Source organism: Oryzias latipes, chromosome 18 (assembly GCF_053564925.1).
Source record: "Oryzias latipes strain Hd-rR chromosome 18, Olatipes_Hd-rR_3.1".
NCBI lineage: Eukaryota > Metazoa > Chordata > Actinopteri > Beloniformes > Adrianichthyidae > Oryzias > Oryzias latipes.
The window spans coordinates 12735877-12763175 of record NC_136254.1 but is presented as its reverse complement, the minus strand read 5'-3'; the positions used below and the strand labels follow the sequence as shown (position 1 = coordinate 12763175).

General features: G+C 43.8%; 1 protein-coding gene across 4 annotated transcripts in view; it reads left to right on the top strand.

Annotated features, from left to right (window-relative positions):
* The window catches only part of col4a5 (collagen, type IV, alpha 5 (Alport syndrome)), a 62554-nt gene that overhangs the window by 21792 nt on the left and 13463 nt on the right, over positions 1 to 27299 (top strand). For 2 of the 4 annotated variants that reach the window (XM_011487663.4, XM_011487662.4), the window contains exons 2-27: positions 4536 to 4592; positions 11755 to 11844; positions 11940 to 11984; positions 12208 to 12252; positions 12342 to 12404; positions 12506 to 12559; positions 14846 to 14872; positions 15221 to 15301; positions 15658 to 15720; positions 15800 to 15835; positions 15913 to 15954; positions 16039 to 16131; positions 16433 to 16486; positions 16571 to 16627; positions 16766 to 16810; positions 16888 to 16941; positions 17031 to 17072; positions 24664 to 24757; positions 24968 to 25255; positions 25328 to 25417; positions 25881 to 25951; positions 26237 to 26428; positions 26499 to 26667; positions 26795 to 26887; positions 26959 to 27063; positions 27191 to 27288. In XM_011487663.4, coding sequence (XP_011485965.1) covers positions 4536 to 4592; positions 11755 to 11844; positions 11940 to 11984; positions 12208 to 12252; positions 12342 to 12404; positions 12506 to 12559; positions 14846 to 14872; positions 15221 to 15301; positions 15658 to 15720; positions 15800 to 15835; positions 15913 to 15954; positions 16039 to 16131; positions 16433 to 16486; positions 16571 to 16627; positions 16766 to 16810; positions 16888 to 16941; positions 17031 to 17072; positions 24664 to 24757; positions 24968 to 25255; positions 25328 to 25417; positions 25881 to 25951; positions 26237 to 26428; positions 26499 to 26667; positions 26795 to 26887; positions 26959 to 27063; positions 27191 to 27288 — 2148 coding nt within the window. Of the gene's footprint in view, positions 1 to 4535; positions 4593 to 11754; positions 11845 to 11939; positions 11985 to 12207; positions 12253 to 12341; positions 12405 to 12505; positions 12560 to 14845; positions 14873 to 15220; positions 15302 to 15657; positions 15721 to 15799; positions 15836 to 15912; positions 15955 to 16038; positions 16132 to 16432; positions 16487 to 16570; positions 16628 to 16765; positions 16811 to 16887; positions 16942 to 17030; positions 17073 to 24663; positions 24758 to 24967; positions 25261 to 25327; positions 25418 to 25880; positions 25952 to 26236; positions 26429 to 26498; positions 26668 to 26794; positions 26888 to 26958; positions 27064 to 27190; positions 27289 to 27299 lie in introns of all 4 variants that reach the window. The other 2 variants (XM_078935942.1, XM_078935941.1) reach the window with 1 other exon arrangement.

Genomic DNA, 27299 nt, shown 5'->3' with positions numbered 1-27299 from the left:
ACGGACTGAGGAGATTGATTGACAGGGTCTCCAGCCAATCAAGACACAGTACTGGGTGCGCTGTTTAATAAAGGCAGTATGATCGCTCAGAAAGAATTATCTAAACCGGGAAAGATGAACTGCGACATAGACTGTCTTCTGTTCTGTTTGATAGAGATTTTGAGAGGGTTTCAGGTTGGAGCACAGACTGGAGAAGGACGGAATAAAATGTTATGTCTTGATCGTGTGGCCAGATTAAAAAACAAACAAAACATGGGTCTCTGATATTGTTCAGTGGGCCGGACCAAACATGGAGGCGGGCCGGATCCAGCCTGCGGGCCGCACTTTGCCCACCCCTGATCTAATACTACATTTTCTGCATTGAAATAATTTTATGGTACAGGATGTAATTTGTTTTGAAAGGAAGTCGTGTGAACCTCTGTCAAATGTTATGAACTATTTAATATTTTTGAAAAAGGGCTATTTTCTCTTTACTTTTCTGTTGTATTCATGCCAAAAACAATTTTATATGTATCATAATGTAAATAATAACATAAAAACAAATCAGCGTTTTATTTTTCTAAAGGGTGAAATAAGAATTTGTAGCTTCAACTGGGTCTTGGTTGAAGAGAAATTGACCCAAATGGCTCTTTTAGTGTTGAAGGTTGCAGACCCCTAAGTTAGGAGATAATGGCCTACAGGTTAGCTGAATGTATTTCATTGTGACCTGAAAGAATCAGCTGTGTCTGAGGCTGCTGAGGGACATCAGATGGAAATGCAGCAGCTGCAGGTCGGGGCGTTGGAGTTCAGTCTGCTTTGAGCTGAAGCAAACCAGAGACTTAATTTGGAGATCCGGGGCTTGTAAAAACACCTCCATACACACATGCACGCACACAAGCCTTTGGCCCGTCACACGTATGTGTGTGTTGGTATCTCCTTTGTGCTTCAAAAAAAAAAAAAACCCATCTTGACATCTGATGCATCACCTCTGTCTGCAGGAGATGCTTTGCTTCAGCTTCTTTGCCTCAGAGTAACAAAAGCGGCTGCAGGCGTGTTCCGTGCACTGCTCTTTGTGCACATTCCTCCTTGCATGCTTCTGTGGATGATCAGAACGATCATCCATGCACTTTTATCTGTGCATGGATGCACATGCACCTTCCTGTGTGTATGTTTATGTGACAGCAGATAAACTGCATTGATGTGTGAACAGCAGCTTCATGCACACAGACAGCCTGCTCGGCCATCAGAGGCATAAGCATACACGCATATGTTGGGGATGTGGGGGCTCCGTCAGGTTCCTCCCATGCAATGTAACAATATCAGACTGTGTTAAAGCCTAATGACTGACGATCTTCAGGAAGTTCATGCTAATGTTTCTTTTGCACCCACAGAGGTGCTCTCTGAATGGAACACCTTTATCAGACATACACCTGTTCAAAGGGCCTGTATGATTCTTTTCTTAAGAATTTCAGAGTAAACTATATCCATATATGACATAATATATAACCTTTGGCACACTACAGAATGATCTTTAATGAAATATGAGTTATTTTCACTGCTCATTTTCCTACCCAGAGGTAAGATGACTAGATCTCTGACGCATCGGCTCTTGCTCCGTGTGGGTGCTAACAATTTCATGACGTCAACCTAGAGCCTGCCTCAGCAGTTTGCGTTTTGCCCACCAGAACAAACAACATCCAAACTTTTGCAATGATAGATGTTTATATTTCCTATATAAAATGAAAGCGATTTAGTCAATCATCACTAGCTCCACGGAGAAAGTGTGTGTGTTAGCCTGGGGGCGGCGCTGGCAGCGCACTCTTCCTGGAAGGGACTGTTCTCACATGTCTGCATCAGAATGTGAGAACCCGCTGGTTTTTGGGGTTTGGGATGGGAGGCGCAGGTCTTTAGAGGAATACTCCGAAATTTGTGAATGGATCAAATTTCTGGCTTTGGGGTTGTTTATAATGAGGAATGAACATTATAAAACTCTTAAAAACTAAAAAAAAAAGTTGGTTTTGCATAGTCTAGGCATTTCCAGCATATAAGTCTCACTGAAATATAAGTTGCAGGAGCAAAAACGTGCATAATAAGGAATAAAAAACTACAGTATGCATAAGTCGCTCCAGCGTGTAAGTTGCACTTTTGGGTGAAAAGTGTGATGCTTGAGAATAAATTAACCAAGGCTGGCGTAATGCTGTCTTCACACCAAATGTAATTTACACGTTAATTTTTTTGATTCTTGTCAAATTGAATGCTTAATGCTTGTCTACAAACCTGTTTCCATCGCATGTGGAAGAAGCTACCATCAAGTTTTTAGTCTCCGTCTCTGGATCCGCCATTTGATCCAGTTTGATGACTTGCTGTACCATATTAATCCCAGGGAGGAAAGAATTAAAACAAGAGTAATAATGTCTCAGTGCAAATAAGAAAAATATCATAAAGTTCATACTGATCCACAAACCTACAGTGCCCTCTAGCGGCTGTTAAGGAGAAAATAAAAAACATGCGAGCCTATTTATGTTTTTAAAAAGTCATATAAGTCTCTCCTGAGTATAAGTCGCAGCCCTGTCCAAACTATGCATGAAAAAAACAGAAAAAAACATGTCTTCTCAGGGCTCCAGACTCACTTTTTTCACTAGGAGCACAGTGGCCCCCAACTGAAAATTTTAGGGGCACAACCAGAAAATTTAGGGGCGCATACCGTAAATCAACATGCTAACCAAATCTACTTATTTCCACTGTATTACTAATGAATGCTTTAATAATAGATGCAGAAATTACAATGCGCTGTTTTAAATTCAGTGTCACATTTTAATCTGCACTTTTGAAGATGCAACAAGGTAAACTAACAGCACCATCGCTGTCATAACAGTACAAATAGTAAACAAAATACCATACATTCAGAATTTAAAAAGTGCTTAGTAACAAAGTGATTAGTAACCTTTTGGTCATTTCACAGTTACAAACAATGCTTAAATGTATGTAAACATTAGGGGCACTGGCCAATAACATTCACTAGGAACATGTAGGTCTAAACAACCTGACCCTTTACTCACTCCCCCTTAGAGCAGATCCTCCTATCGGCAAACTTTGTGTTCCCCGCAGTTCTGGGGTAGCTGCTGCAGTATTCGCAATTCATATAGTTCGACTGCTTATAGTACCTCAGCCAGCTAAATTCTTTCAGCCAGTCTTCTCAAAAATGGTGAGTGCGGCTTTTTTCGCCACACCAACCTCTGACTCTGCATCATCATCCAATGGTGAGACTGTAGACTCTGGCACTGGTATACTAGCCGCAGGTCGGAAGAACGAATGAATAGTTCGCTTGCTCATAGCTCAGACGCACACAAATATCAGGTTGTGATGATATTTGTCTCCTTTTCCTTCCCACAGATGTTTACGTGCCCTCGATTATCTCGAGGCCCTTCCCCCTCCACGCATTTTAGCCACTCACAGTGGCCATTCCCTATTCTTCTCACACGCATTGGCCGCCTCACAGACAGGCATCACTCAATGAAACGCGAGTGTGTGCTCGTGTCTCATGAGTATGTGTGCGAGTGTGTGTGTGTTTGCGTGCTTGTGCGCTCGCGTCTCATTGATTATTTCATTGCTCATTTCATTGATCATTGACGTACATGTGTGACTGGATGTAAAATTCAGTCGCACACTCTCAAATTTTGGTCGCAAAATGCGACCATTTGGTCGCAGTCTGGAGCCCTGACTTTTACTCTGATCGATCTCTAATCAGAAGATCACCCTGCACTCCCATGTGTTTTGGTGTCCTTGAGCAAGACACTTGTTCCTGGTGGTAATAGGTTGGCACCAGTGTTTAGCAGCGGAGCTGTGTTCAGTGTATGCATGGGTTAAAAGGACTGTGACTCTTTGGGCGTTCTAAGAAGGCAGCACAGCCCTATAAGTAAACACCATTGACCAAAAAAGATGGTACTGCTGATCTGACTCGGTAACACTCAATTCAGAAAGAATTTAGTCCAAAAACAGGTTTGCGTGTTTCAGTCTTCTTCTTTCTGTGACTGAATCACCCTGAGATCATTTCATTTTTACATCGTCCTCTGAAACTATCAGCACCAACAGGGGCCGGCAGTGGCTGTGCAGACACTCACGCTCGCCCATCATGCACACTCATCTGTCTTTTTCACCGCCTGGCTGCCTGGCATGCGTGCGCTCCGTGCCCATCTGGCATTCACTGTGTCAACAGAGCATGGGAAAGTTAATCAGCAGCAGCAGCCCCCTTCCTACATAGCCAGACTCCCTTCCCATCATTCCTATCACTCACCCCCCACACCAAATAAAAGTTTGGTGAGGTGTTTGGTAGGAAAAGCTGAGTGGGTTGCAGCTCTCTGACCTCCACTGTTCAGACAAACCGGCAATAGAATGGGGTTCTGCGGTCTGGAACACTGTCTTGCAGAGTGCTGTCAGTGATGCTACTGCGCCCTCTTCTGGCAGGCCGAGGTGGTGATTATTAGGAAGCCGTTTTATTGCTGTTGCTGAAGGTTTCTCTGGATTGAATCACAATGAGTCTTCTTCTGTTCCTTCAGGCCTGCAGCGGATGTTCCACGTCCAGATGTGACTGCAGTGGAGTCAAAGGAGCAAAGGTTGGTCTGTCTCACAAATGCATTCATCCAACATGTAAGGACATGGATAAAAAGACTTCTCTTTTCATATGTGTCCAAATTCATGAATGAAACTGGAAACGTTGTGTGATTTGGAACAGGTCCAAACATATGTTTTTTTTAATAAATATGAATAACATATAACTAATATATATGTTTATAATATATGTTTAAAATATCCTAAATCACCATTATGATTGCATGTCCTGAGCAGAATATAGAAAAATTCACACCAACATCAACATCTGATCTAGAATAATATTTCTTCCATAATTTTTCCTTTAAATAAAACCATCCCCTTCTTTTTTAGGGCTGTCCCAGGCCTCCCAAATTACAGAAAATAACAGGAAACATGAGTTGGGATTGAAGGCTGCAGAATAATAGATCACACATGTCTTTGAAAGCAGATCAAAGTTAGAAGTCAACAGTTAAAAGTTTTAATGGCTCCAGTCTGTGTACATAAACATCCCAAATCTGATTTTTTCAGCTGTCAGATTATTAAAGTGATCACTTTAACAACACTTAAACCTGTTTATATGATTTATTAAATCATAGGACAAAGGGGAGGAGACATCCTGTTTTTTTAGAGTATCTGTATAATCTGTGGGTTTAAGATAAGAAAAGCAGAAAACTGAAACTATGAAGGATTCGGAACGCAGCAGAAAATTTGGAGTCATAATTTATGAAGTCGCTTTTAAAGTCCCCCTGCGAACATCTTTGATCTTTTGTAAAAGCGTTCCCAGTGGTCTTTCAGTTAGGATTATGCTGTTTTTAGTGCAAATGTTTTAAAAAAGTGTTGTTTTCTAGGACATAGTTTTTTTGCAGAGCAGCAGAATTTCTTCAAAATTCACCTCTGGGTTGTGGGCGGCACTGTTAGTGCAGAGTAAGCCCACCCCTACTTCCCATCATCCATCTCCCGCTAGCTTACAGCCCCTCTCACCCTCAAGCTAACATTACTGGTGCAACAAAATTGGCGAGCAATATTGTAGGTATCTAGTCATGCAGTTTAGATTCCAGCTCAGACCAGGAGAAGAAAGACATACACAGATCTATTTGTCTACAAGTGGATGCATCGGAACGGAGCAGAGCAGGGAGATGTGCCCACCAACAGTATTTTTCTGTGTGCTGTTGATACGCCACGATTTCAACCTAGAAATACTCAGAAATGCAATTTTGAATTTTGATAAATGTCCTCCATCATCAGAAAAATGTCACAATAACACTTTAAAAACACCTATTTTGTTCAGGTATTCCCACTTAAATTGATGAGACCTGTAATTTTCATCATAGATATACATCAAGTTTGAGAGACAAAATGAGAAAAACAACAGAAAATCTCATTGTCTGATTTTTAAAGATTTTCTTTGCAAATTATGGTGGAAAATAAGTATTCGGTCAATAACAAAAGTTCAAATTAATACCTTGGTATATACCCTTCGTTGGAAATGACAGCAGTCAAATGTTTTCTGTAAGTCTTCTCAAGGTTTTCACAAACTGGTATTTTGGCCCATTCCTCCATGCAGATCTCCCTTTGAGCAGTGATGTTTTGGGGAAATACTGACCTTCAACCCCCTCCAAAGATTTTCTATGGGGTTGAGATCTGGAGACTGGCCACTCCAGGACCTTGAAATGTTTCTACAAAACCACTGCTGCGTTACCTTGGCTGTGTGTTTGCATTTACACCGCAGGTATTGATGTCCAAATCCGATTTCCTGACTATATCCGATATTTTTGACGACCCGCTTACATCATCTTTTAAAAGTGACCCGTATCTGTTTTTGCATTTACATGATACAATGCTGAAACTACCAAACATAGACATTCTGACCCTGACATGCCAGGACCAGGCTGTAGCTTTGTGTTAGCGGCAGAGGAGAGGGCTCTGTGATGGTTGTGCACTCATGATGATTGTACACAGCTCCTCAGGACTACATAGTAGCATTTCCGCTTTCCGCGGTCCTCCTTCGGACGCACCGCAGTTCGTTGAAACTTTCCCCGGAACTAGCTTTGTCGTCGGACCGGCAGCCAGATCGTTGAAGGTGTAAGTGCTGCAACACAGATCTGAAAAACTAAACCATCCTATAAATTTGTGTTTCCAGTGGTGTCCAGAACATAAGAAAGGCTGATGTAATTCCCACATTTTTACATGCAAGATGCTCATTGCGGCATTGCCCGCACGGAGTTTTAAGTTCCCCCACGGCCAATATTTTTAGCATGTATTAGCTTGATGCTAATCATTCTTCGCGGTCGTTGCAGCCAAGAAAAAAGCACTGACCGCACAGATTTAAATAATTATGAGCGAGCAGGCCCTTAATAATAATCATAACAGTAATAAAAGCACATTTAGAAGATACGTGTTGGTCCAAACGGCAAACGTTTAGCATGGCGAAATCTGCCAGAGCTGCTGATGGGGCTCCAGCTGTCCTCGAAAAGCAAAATCAGGGCAGAAAAGCACACTTAAGAGATAGTCTCCTGCAGCTTCGTGCTGATTTTGCAATGCCGCAATTCACCCATCCATGAATTGCTAACACATTTTTCTAATCTGTCGATTACGGAAACAACTTTAAAATGCTAGACTATAGAAAAAAATCTTTAGTTTGCCCTTACCTGTAACGTTAATGTTCTCACACTCCGGCTCTTCTGAGTCCTCTGATGAAGCAAAATCATCTAGGGTTGTGCCGATGGACGATACCACCGTCCATCGTGATGGGTGAGTGACATCCCGATGGAGAGACACCATCGTGATGCCACGCCCCCGCCATGTTGCGAGTCGACACCATAAGCCGCGGTTACATGTGCAAAATATCTTGATGGGATCAATGGTCGGATTAGAATTCAACCGTGTAGATGGGCCCAGAAAAATGTTATCAGAATATAACAAACGTTCAGTAAGGTCACACTTTGGGTCGGAATAAATCATTCGCATATGCGCAGTATGGTTTGAAAAACCGGAAGAGGATGTGAGTTCTGCTGAGCGGCTTTTTTTTGTCAAACTTTATTGAATGTAACAATTCAATACAAAACAATGTTAACAGCGCCGAGCAGCTATATACATTGACATGTCAGCTCGGTAATATACAAGACGATCTTCTAAACGTGCTTTTAATAATGTTACGGTTATTATGAAACACCTGTTCGCTCATCATTTGAATTTTAATCCGTGTGGTCAGTGCTATTTCTGAACGGAGCCGGAAAGAAGCCAGGATTAGCAGTATGCTAACACGGCTAACAACGTTAGCTTTGGGTGGCGCTGCAATCTGCATCCTGGCTGCACGTAAACATGTGGGAATAACATCAGCCTTTATTTAGTCGGGACACGACTTGAAACACAAATCCACGTGATTGTTTGAATGTTTTCTACGGACTGAGCGACATTTCTGTTTTGCAGCTCAAAGTGCTGTGTGTGCTCACGATCCGAGCTGTGCTCAGACACACACTTTTAGACCCGGTTCTGAGTTCGGTAGCTCGTACCCCTAGAGCTGCAGGACGGATCGCAGTCTTAAATCTTCCACACATACCGCTCATGTAACAAAGCACCCCACCCCCCTTCCCATCAAACACAAAGCTGTAAGTCTGCGCTCCGCCGGTCCACTTGACTAGTTAAGTGCGGGAGCGGACCACTTCTTTTCTATTTTGTTTGTTACTTTTTTTGTTAAAGTCACTTCCCTCAGTTTAGAATGGATCATAGCGGATGAGTCATTATTTGGGAAATAAAATAAATAAAGTAAAAAAGTAAAATAACGAATAGCAAAGTACCCATGAGCCTCCCACCACCCAGCCGGCGCCCCGACTCCCCAAGCCAGCCCCAGCACACGACCCAAGCTACCCAGAGATCGCAGCGCAACCACAGATCCACCCCCCACTACTCTACCCTCTACCATCCTCCTCACCAGTTATGTTCTCCAACCCCTCCTCCCATACCCCCCCCAAGTGCCCTCCCCACTCTGCAATGGGGAGGGAGAGCTCCAGAGGATCCCGGTGAGCCAGCCCCCAGGTCTGTCCCACCCGTGCACTCTCGCACCCACACTTACAATCTTCTGGTTGCCCCCACCCCCCATCGCCACGCAATTACCCCCTCCGGCCGATCGACGCCCAAGCGCCGCACGCCTGACCAACACTACAGCCGACAGGATACTCACAAGCCTGGCCGCGGTGAGTGGACCAGACGGGTGAAGACCGAGCGTCCCTCCCCGACCCCACCCATGTATGGTAGTGTGGGTGTACTGTGTGTGCTGCATGTAAAATAGGAGGTCTCCAGTGTGGCAGGCCCTACCACTGCCAAGCAGCAGAGCCCCCCCCCCCACACACACACACACTCTGGGGTCCCTCTGTGTTTGGTGTGTATTTGCTGTGTGTGTGCTGCTAACCGGCAGTGTGTGGTGTCTAAAGTTGAAGTTAAAATTGTGGGGCGGACCAGTGAAAGATGACCACGGATGTTTCGCCTTCCCCCCTTCCACCAGACCATCCCTACAAGGCCCTAAATGAATCAAGGTGTCTAATATGCGAGTAAAAGTAGAATGGAGGGCGGGCCCCCAGTGAGCCCCACCAGCATGTCCCACCCATCCAGTTCCCAGAGCTCTATGTGCCTGTGTGCAACATTTGTTTGGGTGGGACCGGGGAGGAGCAGGCGGATCGGAATAAGGCTCCCTCGGGCGACCGGCCCACCAGCCGGCCGCGGTAGCCCCCCCCCCCCCCCCCCCCCCCCCCTCCCAGGGCGGCCAGGCAGCCAGGAGGCAGCAAGCCAGCTGCAGACAGAGGCCAGAGCCGAGACAGTGAGCAAGGAAGGGGCCTGTTGCCAACCCCGGGGGCAGGAGGTCCAGCCCCATCATTCATGCCCTGACTACCATAAGGGACTAGCACACTCCAGGGCTTACTCCAGCTATCGGCTACGTGGATTGATGGATTTTTAGATGCTGTTTGATGACTGAAAAATAAAAAATAAGTCAAAACTAACTCAGATTTGCTCCTCCTGCAATTTTTTAAAGAAACACTGAGTGTTTGTGTGTGTACTTAAGCCGTCTCTTCGCTAGCGTGTGTGTAGAAAGTAGGAAAGCAGAGCCACGGCGGCACCGGCGTGAGGAACATTGAGGGGGGGTCAGGCTCTGAGCGCAAGTGAGTCTGGGATGCATATTCATTTTGTGCTACTCAGTTAGGGAGAACAGTAAAAAAAAAAAAAAAAAAGAACAGAGACTTGTTCCATTAACCCACTCTGGAGGCTCTGAGGGTCCAAACGGGGCGTTAACGTGCCCCGTTCGGACCCTGATTGTTTCTGTTGTTTAAAAGAAAATTCAGTCACATTACCCAGACCGCCTCACAAGGATTTTTCCTTTTTCTTCTTTAAAGTAAAATCTTTTTTTGTTTTGTCTTTTTCTATCTTCCTCCCTCTCTTTCTGGTCTGACATTTACATGCAGTTGTTAATTTTTTGACTGCAGTAAAATAAGGCAACATCAGTTATTACACCAGAAACTACATTTTTCAGACCCTAAAACCATTTTCCATGTTTGTGCTGTCAAAAGCACAAATGTCACTTTACTTAATATTACTTGATATTTATTATTAAATCTTTCTATCACCTGATCCAAATTTTGTAAAAAGAAAATTCATTTGCAGGAGGAAAAATCAGGTTTGTTCTGAACATATTTCAATCCACTGACTATATTGAGTTTTGTCAAACTGTCAAACTGACACTTGAAACAACCTCATTTATATAAGAAAGCCTCTGTAAGCCTGTAGTCCTCACATTAACCCGTACAGACATGTTTTTCTCACGCTGTGTGCAGTTCCACACACTGCGCCTCATGGGGTTGCTGTTCATCACTGGACCACTTACTTTTCAGATTTTGGAACCTTCACTCCTGAGGGACTATGTGCATGTTATAACACTAAGCGTGCTGAAAAAGTGAAATTTCAATAGATTTCTTGTACCACGTTGCAGCTGGCTGGCTCTGGCCTTCACCGCAGGACTCTCAGGGTATCTGCTCTGACTGAGAGTCCACGCTGCTGCAGAATCTGAGTAAAAGTCTGATCAGTGAGACCAAGTCTCCAGCAACCCCATGAAACTGAAAGGGATTCAGTGGGTTCTGAAGATGGATAGATGAATAGATGAGGCTTGAGCATTTTAACAAAAAAGTTGTCAGTCTTTCGTTTAATTATTTGCTTTTATCCTCTGACGTTACTCTGTTTATTAGAAACAACCACCATCCCCACTGACTGCAAATGGAGCCCCCCACACTTTAAGGCGTAACAGAAGTCAGGTCTTAAAGTGTGGACTCTTCCACTTTTAGGTGCACTCGTACCTTTTAGCATATTTGATCGGTTCAGACCACAAGATATATTCATGCATGTCTGGAGTTGAATAAAAAAAAATGTCCTATTGGATTATGGATTATGATCAGATTCATTCTGGTTAATACCATGAAATGTAGAATGAGGTGCTGCTATACTGCTAGAAGTGAGAAGAGAAAGAATGCCCCGCCCCTCTGTGACTGAGGCGAGTGTCCGCCCTGAAGCCTCCGTATGAGCTCTGAAGTTCCCAGCAAATCTGCTTGTCCCTGCAGCAAATCACTTTGCAATGTGCACATGCGATTTTGGCTTCAGGTTTCTGTAGATGTTCTTTTTGAACTGAACCTCTGTATTTAACCGGACTCAGGAACGGCAAATACAGTAAAATTAAAACTAACAGTGTGTGAATGTGTGTGTGACTGGGTGAATGGGTCAGTGACTGTAAAGCGCTTTGTCCTTGTAGGAAGAAAGGCGCTATATAAGTAAACGCCATTTAAAAGCATTGGAAATTCCCTGTATGTGGTTGCAGCACTTCGTATTTCTAGGGAGCTCTTTCATCCAATGACTAATCAGGCCAAACCTCTGAGATCAGAAGAGATCAGGCACACCAAGTGTAACAGTCTAAGCCTTTTTCAGCAAAACAGAAGGCATGACTCAAAGTCATCCATAACATCCTCATATATAAGCTTCTTTAAAACTAAAAGTTTTAGTATTAGCCTTACATGGGAATGAGCGTTACTTTTGTCAGGTCTTAGAGCTTGTAGAAAAGATTTCACTTCCGAAGCTCATGTGTGCAGAAGCCAGCATGTTCCTGAAGACAGCTCTAATGTTTGTGTCTCTGCCTGTCCTTTTTCCTGGCAGGGGGAGAGGGGGCTGCCAGGCCTCACTGGACAACCAGGGGTGCCAGGGTTCCCCGGACCCGAAGGACCGATTGGACCAAGAGGAGAAACGGTGGGCTCGGTTCCACATTTTGCCATCCAGAAAAAGGGGCACATCTGAAACTTTAAGGTTTTAAAACGTAAACGTTGCGGTCTTCATCTTTCTAGGGTTCTGATGGTCTTCCAGGTCTTCCAGGTCTAAAAGGCATTCGTGTGAGTCAATCTATTCTGTCTTTACTCTCAGAAGCATTTTTTATTAGGGAAAAATAAAACACTTTGAGCCGGTCTTTGCTGCAAGCTAAATTGTAATACTTGCTTGTGGCCAGCAGGTGTCCTCATTTCATCTTATTCTAAATGCTTCTATCAAAGAGTCTGTATCACCTTCTTAAAGTATGAAAACATGTTTTGTAATAAACCTCTTTTGTGCCTTTTTCAGGGACCTCCGGGATTGCCGGGATTCCCAGGAACCCCCGGAGTAGCAGTAAGTTTTTATTCCAGTGAAATGGCTTGTCCAAAGGAATCTTTAGATCAATGGAAAGCTTCACCCTCTGTCAACTTCCTGCCTGTTAGGGAATCCCAGGACATGATGGTCCCCCTGGTCCCAGAGGTATCCCAGGATGCAATGGGACAAAGGTAATGCTTCAAAGATAATTTTGAAGGGAATGTATCTTTTGATAAAGGTGTCATCATGTTATGAATTTCACTCCTGAAAAACAGTGCTTTTTTATCTCCAGGGTGATCGAGGTTTCCCAGGAAGCCCAGGAATTCCAGGATTTGAAGGACGGCCGGTGAGTTTGGATGAAACAGAATACTCTGAGGTGTTCCTCAGTAAAAGTAAAAAACAAGAAACTTTAGTCTGTATTAATGATGTACCACGATCTTGCATTTATTTTTTTGTAATAGTTGTTATAGTTGTATTATTACATTTTGGTTCTTGTTGTTTTTGTCTAAATCAAACATGTAACTTAAAAAAAACGTTTATTTTTATTTTTGAGAAAAACAATTATTTCAATGTAGTTTTAGTTAAATGTGTCTGTTGGTCACTTAACATTAATTCTGTTTCTTTTATTTTGTTATAAATTAAATTTAAACTTAACTTTAATTTTTTTCAAAAGTGCTAAAAGTCTGAAATTGAGACTGTCCTCCAGTACAGAACTATTGGAAACCAGCTGTTTCAACAAACACAAATAACACGAGAACTTAGGAGAACTAATTGGTGCAAACTGTTAGAAAAGATATTTGCGTTTGTTGTGCTTTATGACAATTAACAGTAGCGCAGAGATGTTAACCCAAGGAATCATGGGAAATGTATTTCAAAAAAACGGTTGCACTGATGTCGAACAGACTCCCATCTCTGAGCTTCGATATTTTCTCCACACGATCTGACACCGGATCCCACGGGAAGCTACACCGCTAATAACTGAGAGACTTTATGAGCCATGTCGGTACAAAAAAAGTGAGGACGTTAATGGGTAACTGAACAGTAAATTCACTTTTTTTTTGGCTACTTACCCGTACAAATGGGGCTTTAAAAGTGCTGACTGTTGGTCCTTCCCAAATGTTTGAGAATTTAAAATAAACTTGTTTAATTCCTGAAATTAGAGTCAAAACCCCTCTGTGTGCTGCCCCCTAGTGGTTAAAACAAGGTAGTAAATTGAATTTTGTGATTGGTTAACAGCTTGAAGTCCCACGCCATTTCAGTAGTTACACGTCATCATGCTCTGCAGTTTCAGTATAAAAGCCCCTACATCTCTGAACGCTCCAGAGGGCCCCAGCGCTTGTCCTGCGACACTTAGAGCAGTGGAGCTCGCTACTCGGAGAGCAGGAGAGTGGCAGAACTCGCCCCGCAAAACAGTAAGGGGCTGGCCGAGAGAGAGGTGCTGCGGGATGGGGAGGCAGCCTGCTCGGGCCTTCTGAACCTTACGGATTTTCTTATTTTCATTGAGACAATAATACAAAGATCCTCTGGTTACCTCAAGCTAACCCCACTGTCAATCACAGATCCACACCACACCTCCCCTAGTCCCGCCCCTTCTTTGCATTTTTCCAATCTGGGCTGAGAGGTGAGTCAGCCTCCAACTGACCTGTTCTGTTACCCTTTAACCACGTCGGATTGGTTAGATTGATGACGTATAGGATTAGGACTCCAAGAATGATTGGTGGAGAGAGTTTAAGACGGGTGTGTCCAAACCTTTTTAAAAAAAGGCCAGAATGGTGAGGTGAAAAGGTATGGGGTCCAACCAATCAGCCTGCATGATTTAAACCCTTAGAATAACATTAAATGTAAATAAATCATTTCTATTAGAATCGGATACAACAGGAACACGTCAAAATACATTTTTATAAAAATTACCCTTGAATTTTAAAGTTGAAAACCAAATTCAAAATGAAAAAAAGTCTGTCTGGAAAAAAAATCTTTTGTCAACATTAAATCTGGGTTGACATAAAATTTTACGCACTATTAAATGCTTGCTGTAAACTTCACAATTGAAATCATGTAAACAACAAAGAAATGGTTATCTTCATCAACAGTACAAACCACAGACATGATATTTTACACATTTCTTTTTTTTATGATGGAAGCCTGTGGAAATTTGAATGCAGACCAAGTTTGGCCCATAGGCCAGACTTTGGACATCCCAGTTTAAGGGGTCGAACGCTTTCCAAAATGGGAGCAAATGGCCAAAGTTGCAACAAAATCGCGGTAGAGTCATTCTTATCAAAGTGTTTTCAAATAAACACAAAAAGTCTTTATGATCCCTCTTATTTCTAACTAGTCCGTATTAAGCCTGGACCTGTTAGGATAAACACAGAGCTGGTATCCTAGCAAGGGGAAAAGTTTTTTTTAACCAATTAGGTGAAATTGAATAATTTCCCACAGCAGACCTGACCATCTCTCACGGCACACTTGTACACCGCACTACTACATTGGTTGAAAAATACTGGGCTAAAGGAAGGGGAGGGAAATGGCTGACAAAAATCATCTCTGTGTCAATCATAATCGGAATCAGAGGGAAAAGAACTTTAGACAATCTGTGTCTCTGAAATCCTTCTTTTTCTCCCCTCTTCTTTAGGGTCCTCCAGGACTATCTGGACAAAAGGTAAATCCCTGATGAAGGACCCATTTAGTGCTTAGCTCTAAGTTTGAATTTGAAGATCAGATATGAAACTGATTTTATTTTGAAACTTAACTTTAGTTGACTTCCTTAATCTTCATTTGCTGCCCAGTCTGTTGGGAGTGAAGAAGAGGAGGGAGAAGCTGCAGAGTTTTGCTTGGAAATCTTTCTCACTGAGCTCCTCCTCTTTAGACAATGGGGGGGGGGGATGCAAGTGCAGCAGATGCTTCTTTGCATATAAATTCACCATCATGACAGCTTCTGTGATTGACCACTGGGTGGTGCTGTTGCTCACTTCTGTCCTGTGACACCAGTGTTTTTCCTCCTCCGCAGGGTGAACCCGGTGACGTGATTCCTGATCCTGTTTTTGGAAATAAAGGAGCAGTGGGATTACCGGGATCACCTGGACTTCCGGTCAGTGCCATCAGAGGAAGGGGCGGCATTATATCCAGTCTCAGCTGAGGTCACTAAGTTCAGGTGGAGCTGTGAAATCTTAGGGTGTGGTACCTTCATGCTCCACCCAGACACTCCAACTTGACTTGTTTTAGTAATTCTTCTTGTTTGTTTGTTTACATGCTTCTAAAGGATGAGAGCTGTAAGTCTGAGGAAACTGGGGTGGGGGTGTCTCCATGTTTGTCCGTCAACTGTTTAACTTTCTCCATATGATAAATAAGTAAAAGATATTGTGAGGGTGTCGGACAATCCTCTGCAGCAGGAATCATCAAGCTAAAGAAAACAGGAATATTGAATCTGGATCTTCTCCTCTTCAGGGAACTCCAGGCCCTCCTGGCTTCCAGGGTCCAATTGGCCCCCCAGGACCGAGAGGTTATCAGGTAACGGAGGGCTGATGCATGTTTATCTCTAATTTTTTCATAATGCAAACTTCTTTACCTGCTGGTTCTGTGTTTCTAGGGTCAACCCGGTCCACCTGGTCCTCCTGGCCCAAAGGTAGACTTTTCTCTTGGAAAACTTTTTATTATTCCTTAATCAGATTATTTGACCTTTATTCTGATTTATCCTGACAGGGTAACATGGCTCTGAAGTTTGAAGGAGCAAAAGGACAGAAGGTCAGACTGCAGCAGAAAACAGTGAAAGTCTGAGATGATGATGATGATGATGTTCTTATGCTTGTTTTTCATTTTTGTTCACAGGGGGATATGGGTCTACCGGGACCTCCAGGTCCTCCTGGAAAACAGGAGGAGCAAAGTGGACCACCAGTGGATGTGATTCAGAGAGGAGATAAGGTGCACGGTTTCCCCTCACAGTCCTGCAGAAAACAACCTTTGATGGAGGGGTGAAGGACAGGGGGCTGTTTTTAAAGTTGTCGATTTTCTGTTGTTTAAAAACAAGTTATGACAGCGTTCAGGTCAGATCAGGTGGTCAGAATGATCCAAAAGGATTCACCTCTGCATCTGTGAATGTTAGGGATCATGAGCTTCATCTGCTCAAAACCTACCTGGCTACTGACAGTGAACTGTTCGCTTCACAGACACCACTCAGTTTCCATGGTCACTGCCTCAATTAAAGTGTGCTTTTGTTCTGAAGGGTGACCCCGGATATCCTGGGCTTCGGGGTGATCCGGGCCCCCCGGGACCTCCCGTAAGCATCTGTTCTGATCTCCACGTTGGATCTGTGTTCCTCTGGAGTTCCTCTGCCTCAACATGTATGTTTCCCTTGTTTCAGGGTCCATCCGGTGGAAGGAAAGGAGAGAAAGGAGAACCCGGAGAACCAGGCAAACGAGTAAGTCCAGAAAAGCATCTGCACCCAGTTTTCAGACCCTCACTCCAATGCATTATCACACCTTTTTAATAAGTGATCTTCATGTGATGAGGGTGAGCCTCCCACACAAACCTGACTGTCTTTTACCATGTCTTCCAGGGAAAACCGGGAAAAGACGGCGATCCAGGTCCACAGGGAAACCCTGTGAGTTCAGAGTATCTACTGAGAACAATGTGTTTCCCAGACGTCTCCATCACCTGTTCCACTTTTTCTGTTTTCAGGGATTCAAAGGGGAACCAGGCCTGCCAGGTCTGCCAGGCCGGGATGGATCAGCTGTGGGTTCATTATTACGTTTTATCTGCTTTTCAACTAAGTCATTTTATAGCTGGCATGATGGAATATTCCAATTTCTCTGATTCTGCAGGGTCAAAAGGGGGACCGTGGATTCCCAGGTCCTCCAGGAGAGGTGAGTCCAAAGATACCAGAATTCCCAAACAAAGCATTTCTGTTTGAAAGTCTCAGCAGCAAGCACAGACGGGATTCACAGCTTAGTGCACACTCAGATTCAGAAAACGCTGTTGGGGCCGGTCAACCTGAAAAAAGACCAGATCTCTTCCTCCCTCCTTTCCTTTTCCTTTCAGTCCAACACAAAAGATTTTCAAATATGATTAAAATGAATAAAGTTTGGCCTCGATTACAAAAGGGGCTTATTCAGACATACCTCTGGTTTGTCAGAAGATTCATAACCCCTGTTGTTAAAGTTGTCAGGGTTCTGACTACTTAATAAAGCAGAAGAAGAAGAACCACACAGGAGATGAGAACCTTTGCGAGACTTCTGCAGAAGGAGAATCGGTATGTGACAGCACGAACTGTCACAGAGCAGTTCTGCCTTCTCAGTGTATCCAGTCTGGTTTTATTGGTAGCCAGGGTTGATAACATAAAAGTGGGTCATTCAATCAAGCAGTACAGGAACATCAAATTCTTGTATAATCACAACTTTTCAGGTCATTGTTTTCTTATTGAAAGATAGAACTGAGACAATCATATTATGGTGATTAAAGTGTGTAAGCAAATGATAATTACATAACCCTAACATCCCTCCCTTTTTATCATTTCAAACACGTCATAAGTAAACACAGATAAATGGCAGGTACAAATGTGAAACATGGTTATTTAATCATAAGAACGAGGCATCAAAACATCATTTCACCACTTGTTTGTGACATTTTCAGTGAAAGATTCAAACGATGCCTTTGAAGCAGGAGAATTCACATGGGGAGGGGTCCTCTTCAGGTTGTTGGACAAGCTGGTAACGGATGATGGCCTTTGTGATCATGGACATGACACAAGGCAGAGCACATGTTGTAAAAAGACTAAACATGCACAAAACGACGAGTATAGGTGTCAATAACCTGATGTAAGCCAGGACCAGATGTCAAAGGTGGGACTGGCACCAGGAGTTGCACACTTAACATAAGCTTGCAGCTCCGTTAAGTCGTGTAGTACGGTAGAAATGTCCTGTCCATCACTGGTGCTGTCCGGGATGAAAGTGCAGCAGGTGTCTCCATCCATTTTGCACATGCCTCCCGATGATGCAGTTAGGAGTTTGAGCACGAGTTGGTTTTGCAGTACCACAGTTCTTATGGCCGACATCTCTGCTGCTGATGCATTAGAAAACTTGTAGGTGGTGTTAAGGAGTCTCAGCAATGCGTATTTGTTGATCTCGATGAGGTCTCTTACTTCTGCTACTCCGATCCATGGAAAAAGTGATTGTCCGAATTTTGGTCCTCCACCCCAGATGCGGAACTCCCATGGGACTCCAGTATTGGGAGTCATTTGTAGGGTGATCATGTTGAACTCTGACGCAAAATTTTTCCGTCGTTACGGACAGTTATTCATGAAGATGTGTCTCCGTTAGATCGGTTGTAGCCAGGATGTGTGCTAAGATCATACAGATCCCATGACCTGCGGGCTAGGTTGGTACCGCCTTTTCCTGGTTTCTCCATTGCTAGGAAAGTCAGGGCAACAAGAAGACATGCTACAGTCACAGCGCAGCTCTGCATCCACTTGCTGCGGTCTCACAGCAGTGGGCCTTCCATGCTGCTAGGTTGCAGAGTCACTTCAAAGATCCAAGTTCTAGTGGATGTTGGGTTCGGCTGGTTTCTTTGCTGACGATTGAGACGAACCACCACTAAAAGACGGAACCCTTTTGTAGTCAGACTTCACCACAACAGCCTTCTGTAGGGCTCTGGTGCACGCTGCAACTTACAGTGACTGAGATGTATCCAGCTGGGGCGTTCAGCTATCCTTATTGCCATGGGTGTTTTTAGGAGGACTTGGTATGGTCCTTCCCACCGTGGGGTGGTCCAGTTCTTCCTCTTTAGGACCTTGATCAGGGATGCTCACACTTTTTTGGCATGTGAGCTACTTTTGAGTCGACAATGTCTTGAAGATCTACCTGTGTGCGTATATATATTTTATTTTATATATATATTTATTTTATATATATATATAAAAACGCCCCTCTCACCCTCCGCGGGTGGTTTCTCCTCCAAGCTCGGGTCCTCTACCAGAGGCCTGGGAGCTTGAGGGTCCTACGCAGTATCTTAGCTGTTCCTAGCACTGCGCTTTTCTGGACTGAGAGGTCTGAGGTCTTTCCAGGGATCAGTTGTAGCCACTCCTCCAGCTTGGGGGTTACTGCCCCAAGTGCTCCAATTACCACAGGCACCACTGTCACCTTCACTTTCCAGGCTTTCTCCAGTTCTTCTCTGAGTCCCTGGTATTTCTCCAGTTTCTCATGTTCCTTCTTCCTGATGTTCCCATCGCTTGGCACTGCCACATCCACCACAACAGCTTTCCTCTGTTCTTTATCCACCACTACAATGTCTGGTTGGTTCGCCATTACCATCCTATCAGTCTGGATCTGGAAGTCCCACAGGATCTTTGCCCTCTCATTCTCTACCACCTTCAGAGGTGTTTCCCATTTTGACCTTGGGGTTTCCAGTCCATATTCTGCACACATGTTCCTGTATATTATTCCAGCCACTTGATTGTGGCGCTCCATGTATGCTTTCCCTGCCAGCATCTTACACCCTGCAGTTATGTGCTGGATTGTTTCAGGCGCTTCTTTGCACAGCCTACACCTTGGGTCTTGTCTGGTGTGGTAGATCTGAGCCTCTATTGCTCTGGTGCTCAGGGCTTGTTCCTGGGCTGCCAGGATGAGCGCTTCGGTGCTGTCCTGTAGGCCAGCCCTTTCTAGCCATTGGTAGGACTTCTTGATATCAGCCACTTCAGTTATGGTCCGGTGGTACATCCCATGCAGGGGTTTGTCCTCCCATGAGGATCTGTCCTCCAGCACTGTATCCTCTGTTCTCCATTGCCTGAGATATTCACTGAGCACACTGTCAGTTGGGGCCTTGAGCTTGATGTACTCATGGATCTTGGATGTTTCATCCTGGATAGTGGCTTCTACGCTCACTAGTCCTCGGCCTCCTTCCTTGCGGCTAGCATACAGTCTCAGGGTGGTGAATTTGGGATGGAACCCTCCATGCATGGTGAGGAGCTTTCGTGTTTTAACATCCGTGGTCTGTATCTCTTCCTTTGGCCATCTTATTATTCCTGCAGGGTATCTGATAACGGGCAGTGCGTAGCTGTTTATTGCCCGGGTCTTATTTTTGCCATTGAGCTGGCTTCTCAGGACTTGCCTTACTCGTTGGAGGTATTTAGCTGTTGCAGCTTTCCTTGTTGCCTGCTCCAGGTTGCCATTTGCCTGTGGGATTCCAAGGTACTTGTAACTGTCCTCAATGTCTGCTATTGTTCCTTCTGGGAGTGAGACCCCTCCTGTGTGGATTACCTTGCCTCTCTTTGTCACCATCCGGCTGCATTTCTCGAGCCCGAATGACATCCCAATGTCAGTACTGTAGATCCTGGTGGTGTGGATCAGGGAGTCAATGTCACGCTTGCTCTTAGCATATAGCTTGATATTATCCATGTAGAGGAGGTGACTGATGTTGGCCCCATTTCTGAGTCGGTATCCATAGCCAGTCTTGTTGATTATTTGGCTGAGGGGGTTCAGACCTATGCAGAACAGCAGTGGGGACAGAGCATCACCTTGGTATATCCCACATTTGATGGACACTTGTGCAAGTGGCTTCCCATTGGCTTCAAGGGTGGTTTTCCACAGCTTCATTGAGTTTCCTATGAAGGCTCTTAGAGTCCTGTTGATGTTGTACTTCTCCAAGCATTCAGTGATCCATGTGTGTGGCATTGAGTCATAGGCCGTCTTGTAATCAATCCAGGCTGTGCACAGGTTGGTGTGTCGTGACTTGCATATATATATATATATATATATATATATATATATATATATATATATATATATATATATATATATATATATATATATATATATATTACTATTAATAAGTAGCATTTACTATTTACTAAAATTTACTATTTACTAAACAACAATGTACAAATAAACATGTAACTCTTACTGAAAGATAGAACTGAGCCAATCATACTATAGTGATTTAAAGTGTGTAAGCAAATGATAATTACATAACCCTAACAAAAGTAAAACATGTCCAACACAAGAGGCCTTCAGCTCTCAGCTGTTGGACAGGACAAGTTTAAAAAAGAAAAAAGCCCAGATATGGATGATCATGATGCAGAATTAGAGCAGTCAACTTCTAAATGCAGGTTCAATTTATGCTCCGCCCCCCCTCCCATGTGTGTTAAAGTGTTTTTGGGCAATATATTCCTCCCGGTTACCTGGATGGTCCCTTGCATGGGAGCTCTGCCTCCATCAGCGTATGAATGTAGACATGGGACTGTTTATACACAGAGTTTCAACTCCCTTCACTGGCTCTTCAAAGCCTCCTTTAGTGTTTCATTAAAAACATTGTGGTGGAATCTCCCATTTGTTAGAACAACTGGAAGTGACGGTTGGGAGTGAAATGAGTACTCGAATACTCTGATCATAAAAATCTGTTCTCAAAAATATCAGTACGTCTGAGATAGCTGATTTGCGATCTTTATATATTTGATGGAGTTTAGTAAAAAATACAATTCAGGTCATGTAATTATCGCTCTAAAATGAAGAATAATGTTGGATTTTTAAAACATAAATTAAACAAACTGCATGCGTTACTGTGACGGAAAGTAATATCGATCTGGAACATAAAGTGTCGGTGAAGGTTCTTATTTTTGAATTATTTTCAGTATCTAATGTTTTTTGCAGATGAAAACAAGAGAGTGAAGGTCAGTTTAGTGACATAACTCCTTAAAGAAAATAGTTTTAAACAAATTAAAACAATAATAAATAGATTAGAATAAAAATATAGCATAGAAAAATAGATTACAAATATATGATGAATATGAACCAGCTCTTTTTACCCTCAATTTTGTCTCTTTGACTGAAGGAATTTTCATTTTTAATCATTTAAAAAAAATTCATACTTTCTTTCTTTTTTTCTTTTTTTAGCATTGATTATTTTTATTTACCAGTATTTCCGGACTATAAAGCGCACCTGATTATAAGCCGCATGTATTACATTTTTAAAGGATGAACCATTTTGTACATACATAAGCCACATCTGTCTATAAGCCGCATGTGCCCACATTAAAACATGTGTTGTAGAATGAGGATGTGTATGTGCTGATACACATCCGCGCACGTCTGTGTAAGAAAGAGGAGGGAGCTATGAAGGTAAATATGCTCCAAAAAGAACGCACTTGTAGATTTGACCTGAGGCGCTGGGTGACGGCTGGAGGCGGAGGAAGGAGAGGTGAGGATCCCGCTGACCGACGGCAGAGCACAGAGGTCGCGCAGACCCAGCCGTTGCCCAGCGCCTGGGTCAGCGACAGCCGCGGGGAACGCGTTGATCTAATCTAATATATTTTTTCAAATGTTAATACATATTAAATATAATAAAGGTGCTCAATAACCCTGGCCCTGTTGTCCTGCTACAACAAAGATGATTTTCCTGCTGACGGTCCGTTGGCAGCCTTCTCGCTACGTGTCTGCATTAAAGCATGAAGAGATAATTTCTCATTCAAATGCAGGAAAAAACAGACTTTTTTCTTTAGTTCACTCTCTGTGTTAATACAAAATGATTGAGAGACTTTTGTCACATTTGAACGTTTATCAGAAGAGTTATTGAAGCAGGAAGTCCGAATCTGTGAGGATCTTTCTAACTTTACCAAGTTCTCTGAGTCCTGCACTCTGATTGGTTGACTCCGCCTCCTCCAACCCTCCCTCCCCCCTCGTTCCATTTTCGGACACAGATCCTTTTTGACACAAGTTTCTCGCAAGGAATGTGTCAGAATTCAGAACGCGGTTGTAGCGCACCTGTGCTTTGCGCCAGCAGATTCGAGCACACGCAGAAGCAAATTTGAGCAGTTGTAATCACAGAGTTGAAGTTGTAACTCTAAATGAACACATGCAAATGGGAATTTGTCAGTTCACAGCAGAAGATTTTTACACACAGATGCAGATTTTTGGTAAGCAAGTTCTCACATTCTATATTACAAGTTCTCAAGTGCAAAAATGCGTTCTTTTAGGAGCATATTTACCTTCCTAGAGAGCGCTCTCACTCACTCTCGCTCTGTTCGCGCTCCTTCCTCTTACACACTTAGCTCACTGACACACATACTCATTCTATAACACCTATGCAGTTATTTCATTAGTTAGTAGTTAGTTGTTACTGGTATTTGTTAATAATGAATAGTGCGTTGTAATTATTACTTGTACCGGTATTCATTTGCCATAAACCGCGACACCGCAACTCCTGCTGCTTCATCACCGCGGTGATCAAAAATCCGGCACCGTCACAGCTCTATTCCAAACAGTGCCTGTGATGCGGCAGTAACACAGCAGCAATGTGTTAGTAACAGCACTAACAGGGCTGGTTAAAAAAACATACCGGTAAAAGTCACCGAGAGCAGCAGTAACTTATAGACGGGACTCCTGTGCACTGAAACCATGCAAGTCTTCCTCCTCAGTGTCGGATTGGAATAGCGTCAGATATTCTTCGCCACTCTCTCAGTGTCTCCTTCGTTGTCGCTGTCAGTGTCACTCTCATCCTTAGGCAAATTCCATCCTGAGCTTGCGCTGTCCTCTCCGTCACGCAGCAGACCGGCTTTTCCAAACCCGTTGGTGATGGTGGATATTTTCACACTGCTTTTAACGATTGCTTTTAATTTGAAAGCTGCATCAAATGCATTTCTTCTTGCATTTTCCATGATGAGGGTCTGTTGGTGCTATGCATTCACAAAGCAGGCATTTACATTAAACTTGCGTCTTCATCGACACATATAACGTATTCCCGCTGTCTCACTCTTACCCTTTCTGCTCAAGCGCCCCTAGTGTTCGGTAGAAAAAATGCATGAAAAAAGAAAAAAATGCATAAATTAGCCGCATCATTGAATAAGCCGCAAGGTTGAAAGCGAGTGAAGTATATCTGCTGACATTACGCTAAATCAACTGGCCTGTGTAATCTGTGAATCCTCTGGAGCAAATTATTCATAAAAGGTTTGATTTACTTTAAGATCTGTGTGTTTAAAAAAAGAGAGAGATATGGAGATTTAAAGCACATATTATTTTATGCTTCCTCCCAACGCACTGGCCCCTGTTAAAAGCTTAGGGAGGTGGCGGCCATTTCTTCCAAGATAAACTGTTCAAACAATATATGATTGTATTTGGAAAAGAAAACCACATGTTAATTCCCACAATTTCAATATTCTGCAGGTCTAACAGCTTTCATTCAAGTATGTTTGATGCTAGGACACCAGATAAACAAACGGTCTATTTCACATCTTCGGCCACTTAGATGAAGGCATTTGTATCTTTAATCTCTAGTCTTTTGATCTGTTTCTTCTGAACTGTGTTTTTTAACCAGCTTTATTCAAAAAGTTGCAAAGCTTTTTAATAATCCAAATATGGCATTTCCTCATTGGATGGCTGAGAACCTTCTTCTTTCTTTGTGTAGAATATCGTCATTTGTTATGATGTTGACAGTGTTTGTGGTTTTTCTTGCTCTTTGTGTAATGATCAGGTTATTCCTGACACGGAACCAGGTCGGGTTGGGCCAAAGGGTGAGCCAGGTATACCGGGATCACCAGGACTCAAAGGCGAAAGAGGACCACAAGGTAAACGCTGCAGCTCTGAGGACCAGCTCAATCTGTTATAAATGAGGAGTACTGGTCGCCATGGCGACATGTTTCAGAATTTATCCTGTGAGCTGCAGCCTGAACAGCTTCTAACCAAAAGAAAAATAAACAAAAATGAAAAGAAATAGTTGGAAATGTTGTTGTTCATTGCAAAAGCTTTTGCTTCATTGACCCTCCGTTTTTCTCCAGGTTTCACCGGACCTCCAGGAGAACCGGGGCGCCCAGCTACAGGAGGCAGAGGTGTGCCTGGAACTCCGGGGTATCCAGGAGAGAAGGGTCAAAAAGGAAGACCTGGGGATCCAGGGATCTCTTTGCCGGGCCCACCAGGACGTCAAGGAGGTCCTGGGCTTCCTGGTCCACCAGGGCCACCTGGACCTCAAGGTTTTTCCACACCTGGACAGAGCTGCATTCCTGGGCCACCTGGGCTTCCTGGAACCTTAGGAGACAGGGGTTTCCAAGGGGAGCAGGGTCAGAAAGGTGAGGTTTCCTTCTTGGAAGAGTTCGGACTGCAAGCAGCCTTGTGACTCTGGTCTCCTGCTGGTGTTTCAGGTGAGAAGGGGGAGACCTGTGTGAACTGCTTTGGGGTCACCAACGGCATCCCTGGGCCCCCGGGACCTCCCGGACAGCCTGGATTTCCTGGTAAGCTCATAAGTGTGACAGTTCTGCTGATGCCCGTGGTGATCAATGTGTGCCATGACAATCCTTCAATTCGTTTTATCAAAAAAATCAGAAAGCAGAGAAAGAAAGGTTTTTTTTTTTCCTGAAAGACGTTGATTTGTCATGGTTATTTATTCATTTATTTATTTGCTTGTTTGGTTGTGAAAGATTGTTTTTCGTCCTTTTAAGACATTGCTTATTAAAATCTCACATCTTTTGATCTATTCTAAAAGCATTTCCAGTGGTCTTTTGGTTATGATTACGCCTTTTTTAGCCAAAATCTAAGAACCTGTGTCATTCTCTCTAGGACATAGTTTCTGCAGAGCGGCAGTAGTTCATTAGAAATTTCCCATGATTTTTGTGAGGTTTTAGCAAAAAATGTTTCCCAAGACGTTGTCTCTCTGAAGAAGATGTTGATAAAGGGTAACATCTGTTGTTCTGTCAGGATCGCCTGGCCCTCAAGGATTCAAGGGGGATAGAGGATTCCCAGGCCCAGCTGGTCCCGTCGGACCTCCTGTGAGTGATTTTGTTTTCTAGTACTGAAGAACTTCAGTTTAGAGGATTCTGTGATTCACTGACCTTTAATTACAAATCCCTCCTCTAAGGAAAAGGGGGGCGGTCTTTCAGAACAACCATCTCTTTCTCCATCACAAAGGATGCAGATCTTTTTTTAAGACACATTTGTTAACAAATGACAGAAATGGCTGATAATTCCTGCGCTTGGTGACTCTCAGCGTTTTGGAACACATTTCGCTCCAGTTTCATGGAAACTTACTGGCTGAGTTTCCCTCTTTCTTCCAGGGAAATCCTGGTCCTCAGGGGCCTCAAGGTTTCCGTGGGGACAAGGGAGATCCAGGGGAAGTTGTCGCCGTTTCAGGTCTGAAGGGAGAGAAAGGGGACACCGGCTTTCCTGGGTTGCCCGGTCCATCTGGTTTGGACGGTCGACCCGGTCAGGATGGACAACCTGGACCTCCTGGGCCCAAAGGAGTCCCTGTTAGTTGCTTTGAGTTGTTTACAACCCACATTTTGTGTCCTATCTGACATGTCTGACCCCCGCATGCAGGGTTCTTCACGGACGAAAGGAGAGCCAGGGCCACCTGGTGAACCAGGTATACCTGGCATCCCTGGAGACAGAGGTCCTCCTGGTTCCCCTGGTTATGGACCTCCAGGACCACAAGGAGAGAAAGGTGTACAGGGTGTGTCTGGAAGAACAGGACCATCTGGACCTCCAGGTAAAAAGATACATGTAGATCTAGTCTGTGAGTGTAGATGAGGGTTGGTTTGCATGGTCATGGTTGATCAGAGCTGGTTCTGTGGGCTCACCTTAAAATTACCGTGCCGTCCAATGTGGTCTCATAGGTCCTAAAGGTGAACCGGGTCTAGCAGTGGCCGAGAAAGGTTTACCAGGACCCAGAGGACAGGATGGTGACCCAGGACGTCCAGGTCCATCAGGTATACAGTCTTCACAACAGAGCAGGTTCCTGTTCAGGTCAACCATGATAACACTGTTCTGCCTCCATCAGGTTCCCCAGGTCAGCCTGGACAGCCAGGTTTCCCTGGTTTACCAGGTGTGAAGGGTGATCCTGGAGTCCCAGGAAGTGGACTGCCTGGTCTTCCTGGACCTAAAGGTTATCTGCTCACTTATATCTTTTACCTCTGCTTTTCAACCATCCTTTTCTGTTTTTCTTCTCCATATCTTTATGTCTAATCACAACCTCCATTTGGACTTTCTCAATTTACCCATTTCTGCTTCAGGATTCCCAGGTATTGCAGGTCAGCCAGGTGCACCTGCTGAACCAGGGAGACCTGGAGTAGATGGATTTCCTGGCCAGCCAGGGCTCCCTGGACCCAAGGTGGGATCATG